We start from the raw sequence: 11,591 nt of genomic DNA, 5'->3' as shown, positions 1-11,591 counted from the left end.
ATCTCTCTGTTCATCTACGCTGCCAAGATTTTTACCATTAGCCTAGTACTCTGCATTCTGTTACGTCTTCTAAGTGAACTACCTCACATTTTTCCGTATTAAAGTCCATTTGTCACTTCTCAGCCCAGCTCTGAATTTTATCCATATCCCTCTGTAACCCACAACATTCTTTGGCATTATCCACAACTCTGCCTACCTTAGTGTCATCCACAAATTTACTAACCCATCCTTCTATGTCCACCTCCACATCATTCATAAAAATGACAAACAGCAGTGGCCCCAAAACAGATCCACTGGTAACTGAGCTCCAGGATAAACATTTCCCATCAAGCACCACCCTGTCTTCCTTCAGCTAGCCAGTTTCTGATCCAAACCGATAAATCACCTTAAATCCTGAAACTCTATATTTTGTGTAATAGCCTACTGTGTGGAACCTTATCAAATGCCTTACTGAAATCCATATACAATACATCAACCGCTTTACCTTCACCCACCTGTTTTGTCACCTTCTTGAAGAACTCAATTAGGTTAGTTAGGCACAACCTACCCTTCACAAAACCGTTATGACTATCCCTAATCAAATTATTTCTTTCAAGATGATTATAAATCCTTTCTCTTAAAACTTTTCCAACACCTTACCCACAACCGAAGTAAGGCTCACTGGCCTATAATTACCAGGGCTGTCCCGATTCCCTTTCTTAAACAAGGGAACAACATTTGCTATCCTTCAGTCTTCTGGCACTACTTCTATTGACAATGATGACATAAAGATCAAAGCCAAAGGCTCTGCAATCTCCTTCCTGGTTTCCCAGAGAATCCTAGTATAAATTTCATTCAGCCCAGGGGTCTTATCTATATTTCAGATCTTCCAAAATTGCTAAAACCTCCTCATTGTCAACTACAATCCCATCTAATCTAGTAGCCCCTGTATCTCCATATTCTCACTAACATTGCCCTTTCCAATGTGAATACTGATGAAAAGTATTCATTAAGCGCTCTACCTGTGTCTGCAGATTCCACACACAACTTCCCACTATTACCTTTAATTGGTCCTAACTTTACTCTAGTCATTCTTTTATTCCTGATATATCTATAGAAGGCCTTAGGGTTTTCCCTGATTTTATCTGCCAACAACTTCTCATGTCTCCTCCTGGCTCTTCTTAGCCCTCTCTTTCGATCTTTTATGGATAACCTATAACTGTCAACCCCTCCTAACTGAGCCTTCATGCCTCATCTTCACATAAGCCTTCCTTTTTCTCTTGACAAGAGCTGCAGATTCTTTAATAAACCATGGCTCCCTCTCTTGACAACTACCTCCCTTGCTTGATAGGTATATATTTATCAATGACCAACAGAATCTGTATCTTGAATAAGCTCCTCATTTCAAGTGTGTCCATCCCCTGCAGTTTCCTTCCCCATCCTCTGCATCCTCAATCTTGCCTAAACACATCATAATTGACTTTCCCCCAGTTATACCTCTTTCCCTGCAGTTTATACCTACCCCTGCCCATTGCTATTGTAAGCATAACCAAATTGTAGTCACTATCGACAAAGTGCTCACCTAATTCCAAATCTATCACCTGGTTGGGTTAATTCCCCAGTACCAAATCCAATCTGGCATCACCCCTTGTTGGCCTGTCTACATACTGTGTCAGAAAACCCTCCTGCACACACTGAACAAAAACAGACCCATCTAAACTACTTGACCTATAGTATTCCCAGTCAATATTCAGGAAGTTAAAGTCCTCCATAACAACTACCCTGTTACTCTCGCTCCTATTGAAAGTCATCTTTGCTATCCTTGCCTCTATAATCCCTGGAACAATTTGGAGGCCTATACAAAACTCCCAATAGGGTGACCTCTCCCCTTCTGTTTCTAACCTCTTGTTGCTTATTCACATGTCAATTGCTCAAAGTTGAACAGCTTCTGTTCAAATGTTGTAGGTGAGGCCACACTGCTGTTAGGGAGGGAGTTCCAAGCTTTTGACCCAACAGCAAGTGAAGGAACAGTGGTATAGTTCTGAGTCAGGATGTGTGCAAAATGAAAGGGAATTTGTAGGTTGTTGTGTTCTTATGCTTTTGCTGCCCTCTGTCTAGTTGGTAGAGATTGTGGGTTTGGAAGATGCTGCCAAAGGAGACTTAGTGAGTTGCTGATACACATCTTGAAGATTTTACAGACTAGTGCAAGAGAATTCCATCACTCCTGACTTGTCCTTTGTAGTCAGTGGATGAAGTGTGGGTGAAATCTGGACTGGAGCAAAGGGAGGTTACTCACTGCAGAATCCACTGCTTTGCACCTGCCCTGATAGACACAATACTTGCATGATTTTTCATTAAGAATTCAGTCAATTGTAATCTACAGAATGTTCATGCTGAGGAGTTCAGTGGTGGCAATATTAAAGGGAAATTACTGGATTCTCTTTCGTTGGAGCTGTTCATTGATTGTCAGTGATGACACTATTTCCCCAAACCTGAATGTTATCCAGATTTGCTGCTTGGGAATACTGACTGCTTCTGGTATCTGAGCAGTTGTGAATGAAACTGATCAATGTGCAATCGTATATGAACGTCCTCACCCAAACATTAGAGTGAAAGTGATTAATTCGTCCTCTGAAGGTAGTTGGGTCCAGGAGAATATGCTGAGGAATTCATGTAACCACCTCCTATGCCTGAAGTGAATTGTCTTCAAGAACCACAAACCATCCTCCTTTGTGCTCTGTATGACTCTAACCAGTTTTCACTCTGATTTCAACTGATATTAATTTTGCAAGTGTTGCTTGATGCTATACTTGGTGAAATGCTGCCTCATGTTGAAGATAGTTACTCTCATTCACCTCTGGCATTCAGCTCTTTCATCTGTACTTATTCAGAGTTTGGAATGAAGTCTAAATCTAAGTGGCCATAAACACAAAATAGCCTGTTAGCAGATTATTGCTGTGTAGGCGATATTTGAAAGCATTGTCATGATGACATCGGCTATCATTTTTTTGATGACTGATATACACTAATAGTATGGTATGTGACCAACTGGGTTTGTATTGCTTTTTGTCGACAGGATTTCCCTGGACAGTTTTCCACATTGTTGTGCGGATGCATGTGTGAGTTGAAAAGGGTGGCACTGGTCAGGCAGTATCCAGGAGAGTCTACATTTTGGGCACAAGTCCTCCATCAGAAATGTCGACTCTCCTGCTCCTTGGATGCTGCCTGACCTGCTGTGCTTTTCCAGCTCCACCCTTTTTGACTCTGGCTTTCCAGCATCTGCAGTCCTTACTTTCTCCTAGGTGCATGTGTGAATTCTTTTGACTGTGTCCTTCCAGGAGTTAACTTGTGATGGTGATGGTGGAGTCTGGGACATTGGATATAAGCTATGCTTGAATGAGCCTGACTATATCAAATGGGTCTATGGGACTGTTGTCCAAATACTAGTGCAGGACCCAGTAAGGAGAACTTTGAGTAGTTGACTGAAGTAGTTGTTGGGTTAACAATTACTTTGAATCAAGGTCTACAGTAGAGGCAGACATCAGCATGCAGACATCCTAAGCAAACTGATACTGAATTGGGGTAGGAATTCACCAAAGTTAACGGAAGCACTTCTATAGAAGTAAAGAAAATGATGGTGCTAACTAGTAACAAAACCCCAGCAGGATTAGCTGATTTACATCCCAGCACACGTGATATTCTTTCAAAGATCTTTTGACTGAGGAGACATTTGTTTAGATTGAAATTTGTTTACTTAAAAAAATTATTCATGGGATATGGGCATTGTTGGCTGGGCCAGCACTTATTGCCCATCTCTAATTGCCCTTGAGAAGGCAAAGGTGAATGGCCTTGTTGAACTATTGCCATCCATATGCTGTTGGTAGACTCACAATGCCATTAGGGAGTTCCAGGGTTTCAGCACAGCAACACTGAAGGAATGCGATATACATCCAAGTCAGGATGGTGAGCTTGGAGGGAAACTTGGAGATGGTGGTGTTTCCATATATCTGCAGCCTTTGTCCTTTTACATAACAGTGGTCATGGGTTTGGAAAGTACTGCTTAAGCTATTTGAGAATTGTGAACGAGAAACACTATAGAGAATTATAGATTGATTAACCTAACATCTCTTGGAGGGAGGTTACTTCAGTTTAGATTAGATTACTTACAGTGTGGAAACAGGCCCTTCGGCCCAACAAGTCCACACCGCCCCGCCGAAGCGCAACCCACCTATACCCCTACATTTACTCCTTACCTAACACTACGGGCAATTTAGCATGGCCAATTTACCTGACCTGCACATCTTTGGACTGTGGGAGGAAACCCACGCAGACACGGGAGAACATGCAGACTCCACACAGTCAGTCGCCTGAGGCGGGAATTGAACCCGGGTCTCTGGTGCTGTGAGGCAGCAGTGCTAACCACTGTGCCACCGTGCCGCCCTAAATGGTGATGATGTTCTGGAAGGATCTGTATAGGGGTCTCAACTATTCACCATATTTATTAACAACATACATTAACAGCAGGGCAGCATTGTCAAAAGCAAAGCCACAACTAGAAAGTTACAAAAAGGAGGGACATTTTATACCATCATCGCTCCCAACCACCACCGCTGCCCCCCCCCCCCCCCGCCCAAACTGGTGTAATTAAAAGCAAGGGAGTACATTGATACAACCAGGGCTAATCTTTTTTTTACATTGATCCATAATCTGCCCCATATTATGATGGGCAAGTAAAGTGTCACCCAACCTACATACCTTTACATCTACCGAGGCATTTATCAATTTAAGGCCACTGAAGTGCCTGTTTTCAACTACGTCAGTATAATAGGATATGCAGAAAGAAAATAATCAGCCCGCTACTTTCCAAGCTCAGAGTAGAAGGTCTGATGGAAGCATGTTCCTCCACTCGTATGACTGTGCCTACTGGCTGTATATCTCTAAGACAGCACTTCCCCTTTATGTGTTGATGCTTGGCCTCCAAATCTGACCACTCCCAGTCCCTTCAACCACCTCACTGGGGATCCTGACCATAGCCCCAGACCTATTTGTAAGTCCAGGATCCATTGATCATCTTCTCTGGGCTTCCTTATAGTCTCTGCGGTAACTGTTACTGTGTTATGATGTAGCTGGACCAGAAAATCCAATTGTCTAGCAGCTTTCAAGGATGGGAATTTCTGTTTTTGAGAGCTTGAGATCATGCTAATTCAGCCTCCAACATATTATTGCTCCAGGGCAGCCATTTTTAAACTTGATGTACTCAAGTCCAACTTTTCTACTGGAGTGGAATATAATCATCTCTCTTCCATAAAATGTACCCAAAGGTGTGAATAAATTTAGTGAATAGGTGAGTCTGTTGCAAAGTGCATGCCAATGTTAACAATTATGAAACACTTTGTCTAAACAAGATAGAGCAAATTACTTTCTAAATGGTAAAAAGATCGAAGGCATATGGTTCCAAAGAGACATAGGGAATCACAGACATGCACAATGAAATTATCTAAAAAAGTTAATGGAGACTAGGGGACTAGAATACAGTGATATCGATGTCATAGTTCAACTAGACAAAGCCATGATTTGACCACATCTGGGATATTGTGTTTGCTTAGCACAGAACATAACAACTGATGACAGACATATTGGCCTTGGAAGGAATGCAGCATAGATTTGCTAGACTTATATGTTGATTCCAAGGATTATATTACAAGTAGAGAATATACAAAGTAGCATTGTATTTCCTGGAATTTATAAGGTTAAGGTGATGAATTGACCAAAATTTGCAATGAACCAACGAGAATTGATGGGTAGGTTGTAAGTAACTATTGTCACTAGTAGGAGAATCCAGCAATAGGGGATATAGCCAATAGAAATACAGCCAGTCCTTTCAAAATTATTTTTGGAAACACATTTGCACAGGAAGTATGGTAGAATTTAGAACTCACTTCTGCAAGTAGCAGTTATGCTGGAACAGTGGTTCATTTTAAATCTGAGATGGAAAGTTTTTTATGAACCAATGGTAATAAGAGATATTTTAAATCTGAGATGGAACTTTTGTTGTGTTTCAATTGTAATAAGAGATATTTTGCAAATAAAGGTCTAGAGAGTTAGATCATAACTTATCCATATCGCACTCAATGGTAAAGCATGCTTGAAGACTAACCTGTTCCCATGTTCTTAATAATTTGACATCAAGCATTTCTATTCTGTTGATTTCACTAAATTAACCACGTTATTTTATTAAACATTCAAAATTGCTTCTTTGTCATTGCTTAGCAAGTTTAGACTTTGCCATAATTGGGACATTACAGGCAATGCATTCTCACATTCAACGTGAGTTGTGCTGCTTACCACTCTCTTAGAAAAATACATATGCCTTCTCCTCAGCTTTAACATTTGGTTGCCCAATGAACAAATGTTGATAATCCCGTTCAAGAAGAGTGGTAAGTGTAATGGAAAGTGGGATACTTAATCCAATAGTTCCATCAAGTACTCCAGGTTTACTTCAAGATACCACTGACAATTGACAAACCTGTCTCATTAATAGATGGGAGTTGTCAGATAGCTTTGTCATTAGGGGGTTTTTCCACTCAACTCTAACCATAATTATCAATATTTTATTAGGGTAAGGAGAAAGGTGAATAAAGGACTACCAATAGATGTCATGTGTCTGGATTTCCAAAAGGCATTTGATAAGGGTTGATGTCCAAGATAAAATCTTACAGTACTGGAGGGGATATACTAGCATGAACAGATGACTGGCTAACTAACTCAAAATAGCTTTAGAATAAATGGATAATTTTCATATTAGCACACTGTAATAAGTGGCCTGCTGCCGAGATCAGTGCTGGGGCCTTAACTGTTTATGAGCTATATTAATGATTTGGATGAAAAGACCTAAAGTATTGTGTTCAAACATAAAATTATACAAAGCCAGGTAGAAAAGTAAGTTGTGAGGAAAATACAAATAGTCTGCAAAGGGATATGGAAATTCGGTTTGCAAACAATTTGCAGATGGAGTAAAATTTAGAAAAATATGTTGACTTTCTCAGGAAAAAAATTAAAATACATTGTATTATTTAAATGTAGAGAGACTGCAGAATGTTGCAGTGCAGGGGGATCTGGGTTTCTTTGAACATGAATCACAGACAGTTAACATGAGGATACAGCAAGTAATTAGGGGGGCAAATGCAACAAGGTTCTTTATTGTGTGTGGGAGGGAGTAGAAATGTTGGGAGCTCTTCCACCATCTATACAGGGCATTAATGAATTACCTAGAGTATTGTATACAGTTTTGGTCTCCTTACTTAAGGAGCCATGATGTGGAGGTGGCAGTGTTGGTTTGGACAAAATTAATAATCACACAACACCAGGTTATAGTCTAACTGATTAATTTGGAAGTACGAGCTTTCAGAGCACTGCTCCTTCATCAGGTAACTAGTCTGAAAGCTAGTACAGTACTTCCAAATAAACCTGTTGGACTATAACCTGGTGTAGTGTGATACTTACTTAAGAAGGGATCAACTTGTGATAAAAACAGTTCAGGCAAGATTCACTGGGCTGATTACTGGGATTAATTGGCTGTCTTATGATGAAAGATTGAATAGATTGGGCCTGTAATCAATGCAGTTGAGAGTACATTTGTCTAACCGAGATAAAGTTACTAAGGGAACTGAGTTAGACAACTATTTTATCTACACGAGAGTCAAGTGTTATCTAGGGTAGGCAAGAAAGTGGATTTACGTCATGTAGCCTTAGCGAAAACAGACCCACTTCAATGGGCTTATCATAGAATCCCTCCAGTATGGAAGCAGGCCATTTGGCCCATCAAGTCCACATTGACTCTCTCTAGAGCATCCCACATAAAAAACACTCCCCTACTTTGTAACCCTGCATTTCCCATGGCTAGTCCACCTGGCTGGCACATCTCTGGACACTGTGGGCAGTTTAGCATGGCCAATCCACCTAACCTACACATCTTTGAGTTGTGGGAGGAAACTAGAGCACCCAGATGAAGCCCATGAAATCATGGTGAAAATGTGTAAACTCTACACAGATCGTCACTGAGGGTGGAATTAAAACTGGATCCCTTGTGCTGTGAGGCAGCAATGCTAAACACTGTGCTACTGTACCACCTAATGTTTGTTATACACCTATTTTTTATGATCTTATGTACAATACGTGAGTAAGCATAAAATGTTTGCCTTTGTCTGAAAAAATGGGTGAAAGCAAATTCAATAATAGCTTGTGTGGGAGAATCTGAAGAGCATTTTTAAGTGGGGAAAATACAGGATTATGGGGAAAGAGCAGGAAGTAAGTGAATAACTCTTTCACAGGGGCATTGTGCCAAAGTCACTTTCTGATAAATTGGATGATTTTGTTGGGTAAACTCCAGCATTAAAATACATGCACTTAAGAATCAGTAAATGTCGGATCTTGTAAATCAAGTCCTAATTTTTCTAGTTTTAGATATATCAACATACTTTGCAATAAAATTTCCTCAAGTTTTCATTACTAGAGAGAAGCCAATGAACAGAACCAGTGAAATTTTAGGTCAAGTTAAAAGTTGGTGCCAAGCAATGTTGGGTTCCAAGCATTTTGAGCTGGGAGTGTGGATTCAGGAATGAGGATTGCTGAATCCATAGCAAAGTGAAGAAAGATTGAATTGACAATGTCACAGCTTGGCTTCACACTGCACTGTGTACATGTATTGTTTAAAATACTCCCGTTCTCCAATTCAGCTTCCATGTAATATTTTGAAGATCGGAAGTTCTTTCCTAGTCACTTTGAGTTTTTAACCATAGGGAAAGAACACTTGTGTTGAGGTCTTCTGGCCAAACTTGGTGAAATTCACAATCACCACGTGAGCCAAGCAATTTCAAGGCGGTTTTGCCAGAACAGCAATGCCTACCACGTTAATGCACCACTAGATTGTTGCTGAGATGGTTTCAATCCTATAGTGCACACTATATAACAAATTAGAAGTGTTGTACGAACATTTTAAAATGTTCATATCAGTCGTATTTGATTTGAGATTAAACCCTTTCATTAAATACCTGTAACACCAGTTAAAACCGGTTTATTCGGCATATGGTGCGTTTATGTTTAACCCTTTTCCCTTTCAGGTTCCTGAAACCACTGGCGCATTGGAAATGGTAACAACTAGGGCTTACTAACTCGGGGTAGCGATTCAACAAATAAATTTGCAACAGCGAAAGTTTTAAGAAAATAGTCCACACACGCCTTTAACCTACAACTAAAATAGCTTTTTTAAAAGTCAGGAGCTAGAATATTTATCCAACTGTATCATTTGTGAACAAATGAAGCAATTCTCACATTATTCAATACGTTTTGTAATGTTACTGTATTGGGCTATTAGAGGGAGGTTATAGATAGCGGAGAGTAAAAAACTATCACCATGCTGGCGAGTCTTCATCGTCCTACACCTTTTGGTAAATGATCGCACAACACGGCTCCCAGACATATTGAAAACATCAAATAGAGATTTTTTATTCCGTTTGTACAATGAATGCTAAACCCATATTGCTTAAAACAAACAAAAAGTTACTGTATAAAATTACGAAACATTGCTGGATATATGCGAACAAATTGTTTTTTTTTACAAACATATTTACAACTTACGTTATTCAAACTTTATTTTAGAATTAATCTTGGTCAAATAATTCGTTTAACATGTTTGGCCTTTTCCTCATCTGAAGGGAATGATACTTTAAATCCAAAAATCGACACTTTCAAACAATATCGAAGTGTAGGTACAACACGGCAAAAGGAGTTATTCGGTCGGCAAGTAAACTATGGCGAACCGACGTCATAACAATTATATAACTCAAGCCAATGCGTAATAAATCAGATTACTTTGCATTTGTGTCTTGGGTATAGAGCGTAGTGACCTCCTCCGTCGAAATACTGTCGACTATCGAGCTCAGATAATGAAGACTGCTGGTGCCTGATGATTCCGAATTATTCCCTGGTCAAAACAAAACAGGCAACACCAAGCAAGTTAATGATGATCGTCAGAATTTTCTGTGTTCCTACCCGTTAATTCGCGCGACTCGTTAACCCATGTTCCTCCACATTAATAACGCAGTGCTCAGACTCGCTTTACAAACCGAACTGCCTGGGAAAAGACACAACGCCGGGTTTTAAGAAAAGAACCTCCAGATTGTTTGTTTTCTCTCTCCCGAGCACTTGATTTCGTTTTGACCAACTTTTCACGTCAAAAAGCTGCTTCTGCGAAGCGTTACATTTCATTCATTATTGACACTGAGAGCTTCCTGCCGACTGGAGAGGCAGACTGACCGCAATCTCTTTGAAAACATGTACTTTCTGTGGCTGGATAATTTAACGATTGATAGAAATGCATTTACCCTCTTTGTGGAGTTTATTTGGAATATTCGAATGATCAGAGAGATTCCCCCATTCGGAAGGACAGCTGTTAGTTCCCCAGCAGGCTGGGGTGGATACCTGTGAAGACATTTAGAACGGGTTAGACAGTAGACACACTCTCAGATATCAGTGTGCACACCAACAGTTGCAGCAGTGTCTGATGCTCGCTTACCATTGCATGGGAGCTTTTGCAGCCGTTGATCGGGTCCACGTTCTCCTGCAGTTTATCCTGCTGGTCAAAGCTATGTAGCAGGTCCTGGAGTTTCTCAATGTAGTGGATGGCACTGCGCAGGATCTCCACTTTTGGTAACCTCTGGTTAGGGTTTGGCACCGTCCTGCGCTTTAACGCTTCGAAAGCCTCGTTGATTTTCTTGAGCCTCCTCCTCTCCCGGAGAGTTGCCGCCTTCCTCCTGTCGGTGGTGGCTGACTTCCTTTTGCACGCTTTACAAGCCCAGATCAGGCACTGGCCCGGGCAGTGCGACTTCAGGCCGGGCGGAGCGTAGACATGTTCCTCTCCGCCACTGTCACAGCTCGGCTCCGCCTGACTCGCGTCTCCAACTGGGGACAGGCCATCCTCGCTTCCCGGGTAGAGGGGAGACACCTCAGCCCCGTCCAAGTGCGGAAAGCCCATACTTTCACTCACCAGATAGCGCTGATCATGATAGTAAAAAGGGTTGGTCTCAAACATCTCCATCATTCTCGCTTGTGAAGTTTTGTGTGGGGTTTGCACTTATGTATGCGTACGGGAGATTGAGAGACAGTGGATCAAAAGCCGCAGAGGGGTTTCGATGGCATTTAAAGAGTTGGATGACAAGTCCATGGGCTATATATACATACATACATATATATAGAAGCAGGTGAAATTCTATCCAACATTTAGCTGTCGCAATGTATCAAACTCTCAGGACTTGTCTTACTGAGCTGTCTGGCCGCTGTCATTATTACAGCGTTTCTATTTTCGAAACGCAACGTTTCCTAGGACAGAGACACACACATTCAGTTTATTCTTTGATGACCAAGTGATCTCTCTACCTCATGAGAGAATCTCAACTGCGTCGACTTTTTTTCCTTCCAATGCTCAGTCCATTCAATTCTGAATAAAACTGGCTTTTTTTTCCCTGGCTTCATTGTTAAGTTATTGAAGTAAAATAGGATACCCTTGCTGATATGCTGAATATCAACCGGTGTTTGTATAATATTGTTCGGAGATA

At 40.9% G+C, this 11,591-nt stretch overlaps 1 protein-coding gene across 1 annotated transcript; it reads right to left on the bottom strand.

The window, feature by feature from the left end:
- Positions 1–9,491: 9,491 nt before the first annotated feature.
- myf6 (myogenic factor 6) lies at positions 9,492–11,183 on the bottom strand. Its single transcript, XM_072551605.1, has 3 exons — positions 10,553–11,183; positions 10,362–10,458; positions 9,492–9,961 (listed from the first exon to the last, which is right to left on the bottom strand). The coding sequence occupies exons 1-3, from the start codon at positions 11,075–11,077 to the stop codon at positions 9,846–9,848; spliced, it is 738 nt and encodes a 245-aa protein (XP_072407706.1). The 5' UTR covers positions 11,078–11,183; the 3' UTR covers positions 9,492–9,845.
- Between the last annotated feature and the right edge of the window lie 408 nt (positions 11,184–11,591).

This window comes from Chiloscyllium punctatum, chromosome 32 (genome assembly GCF_047496795.1).
Source record: "Chiloscyllium punctatum isolate Juve2018m chromosome 32, sChiPun1.3, whole genome shotgun sequence".
In the NCBI taxonomy this organism is placed as follows: Eukaryota; Metazoa; Chordata; class Chondrichthyes; order Orectolobiformes; family Hemiscylliidae; genus Chiloscyllium; species Chiloscyllium punctatum.
This window is presented reverse-complemented; position numbering and strand designations above follow the sequence as displayed.

Excerpts from the sequence above, each read along its gene's own strand:
- myf6 (XM_072551605.1), bottom strand. The coding sequence starts at position 11,077 with ATGATGGAGATGTTTGAGACCAACCCTTTTTACTATCATGATCAGCGC. Across the intron at positions 10,459-10,552 it reads GCAAAAGCTCCCATGCAATG|GTATCCACCCCAGCCTGCTG; the intron begins GTAAGCGAGCAT and ends ATGTCTTCACAG. Across the intron at positions 9,962-10,361 it reads AAATAAACTCCACAAAGAGG|GGAATAATTCGGAATCATCA; the intron begins GTAAATGCATTT and ends TGTTTTGACCAG.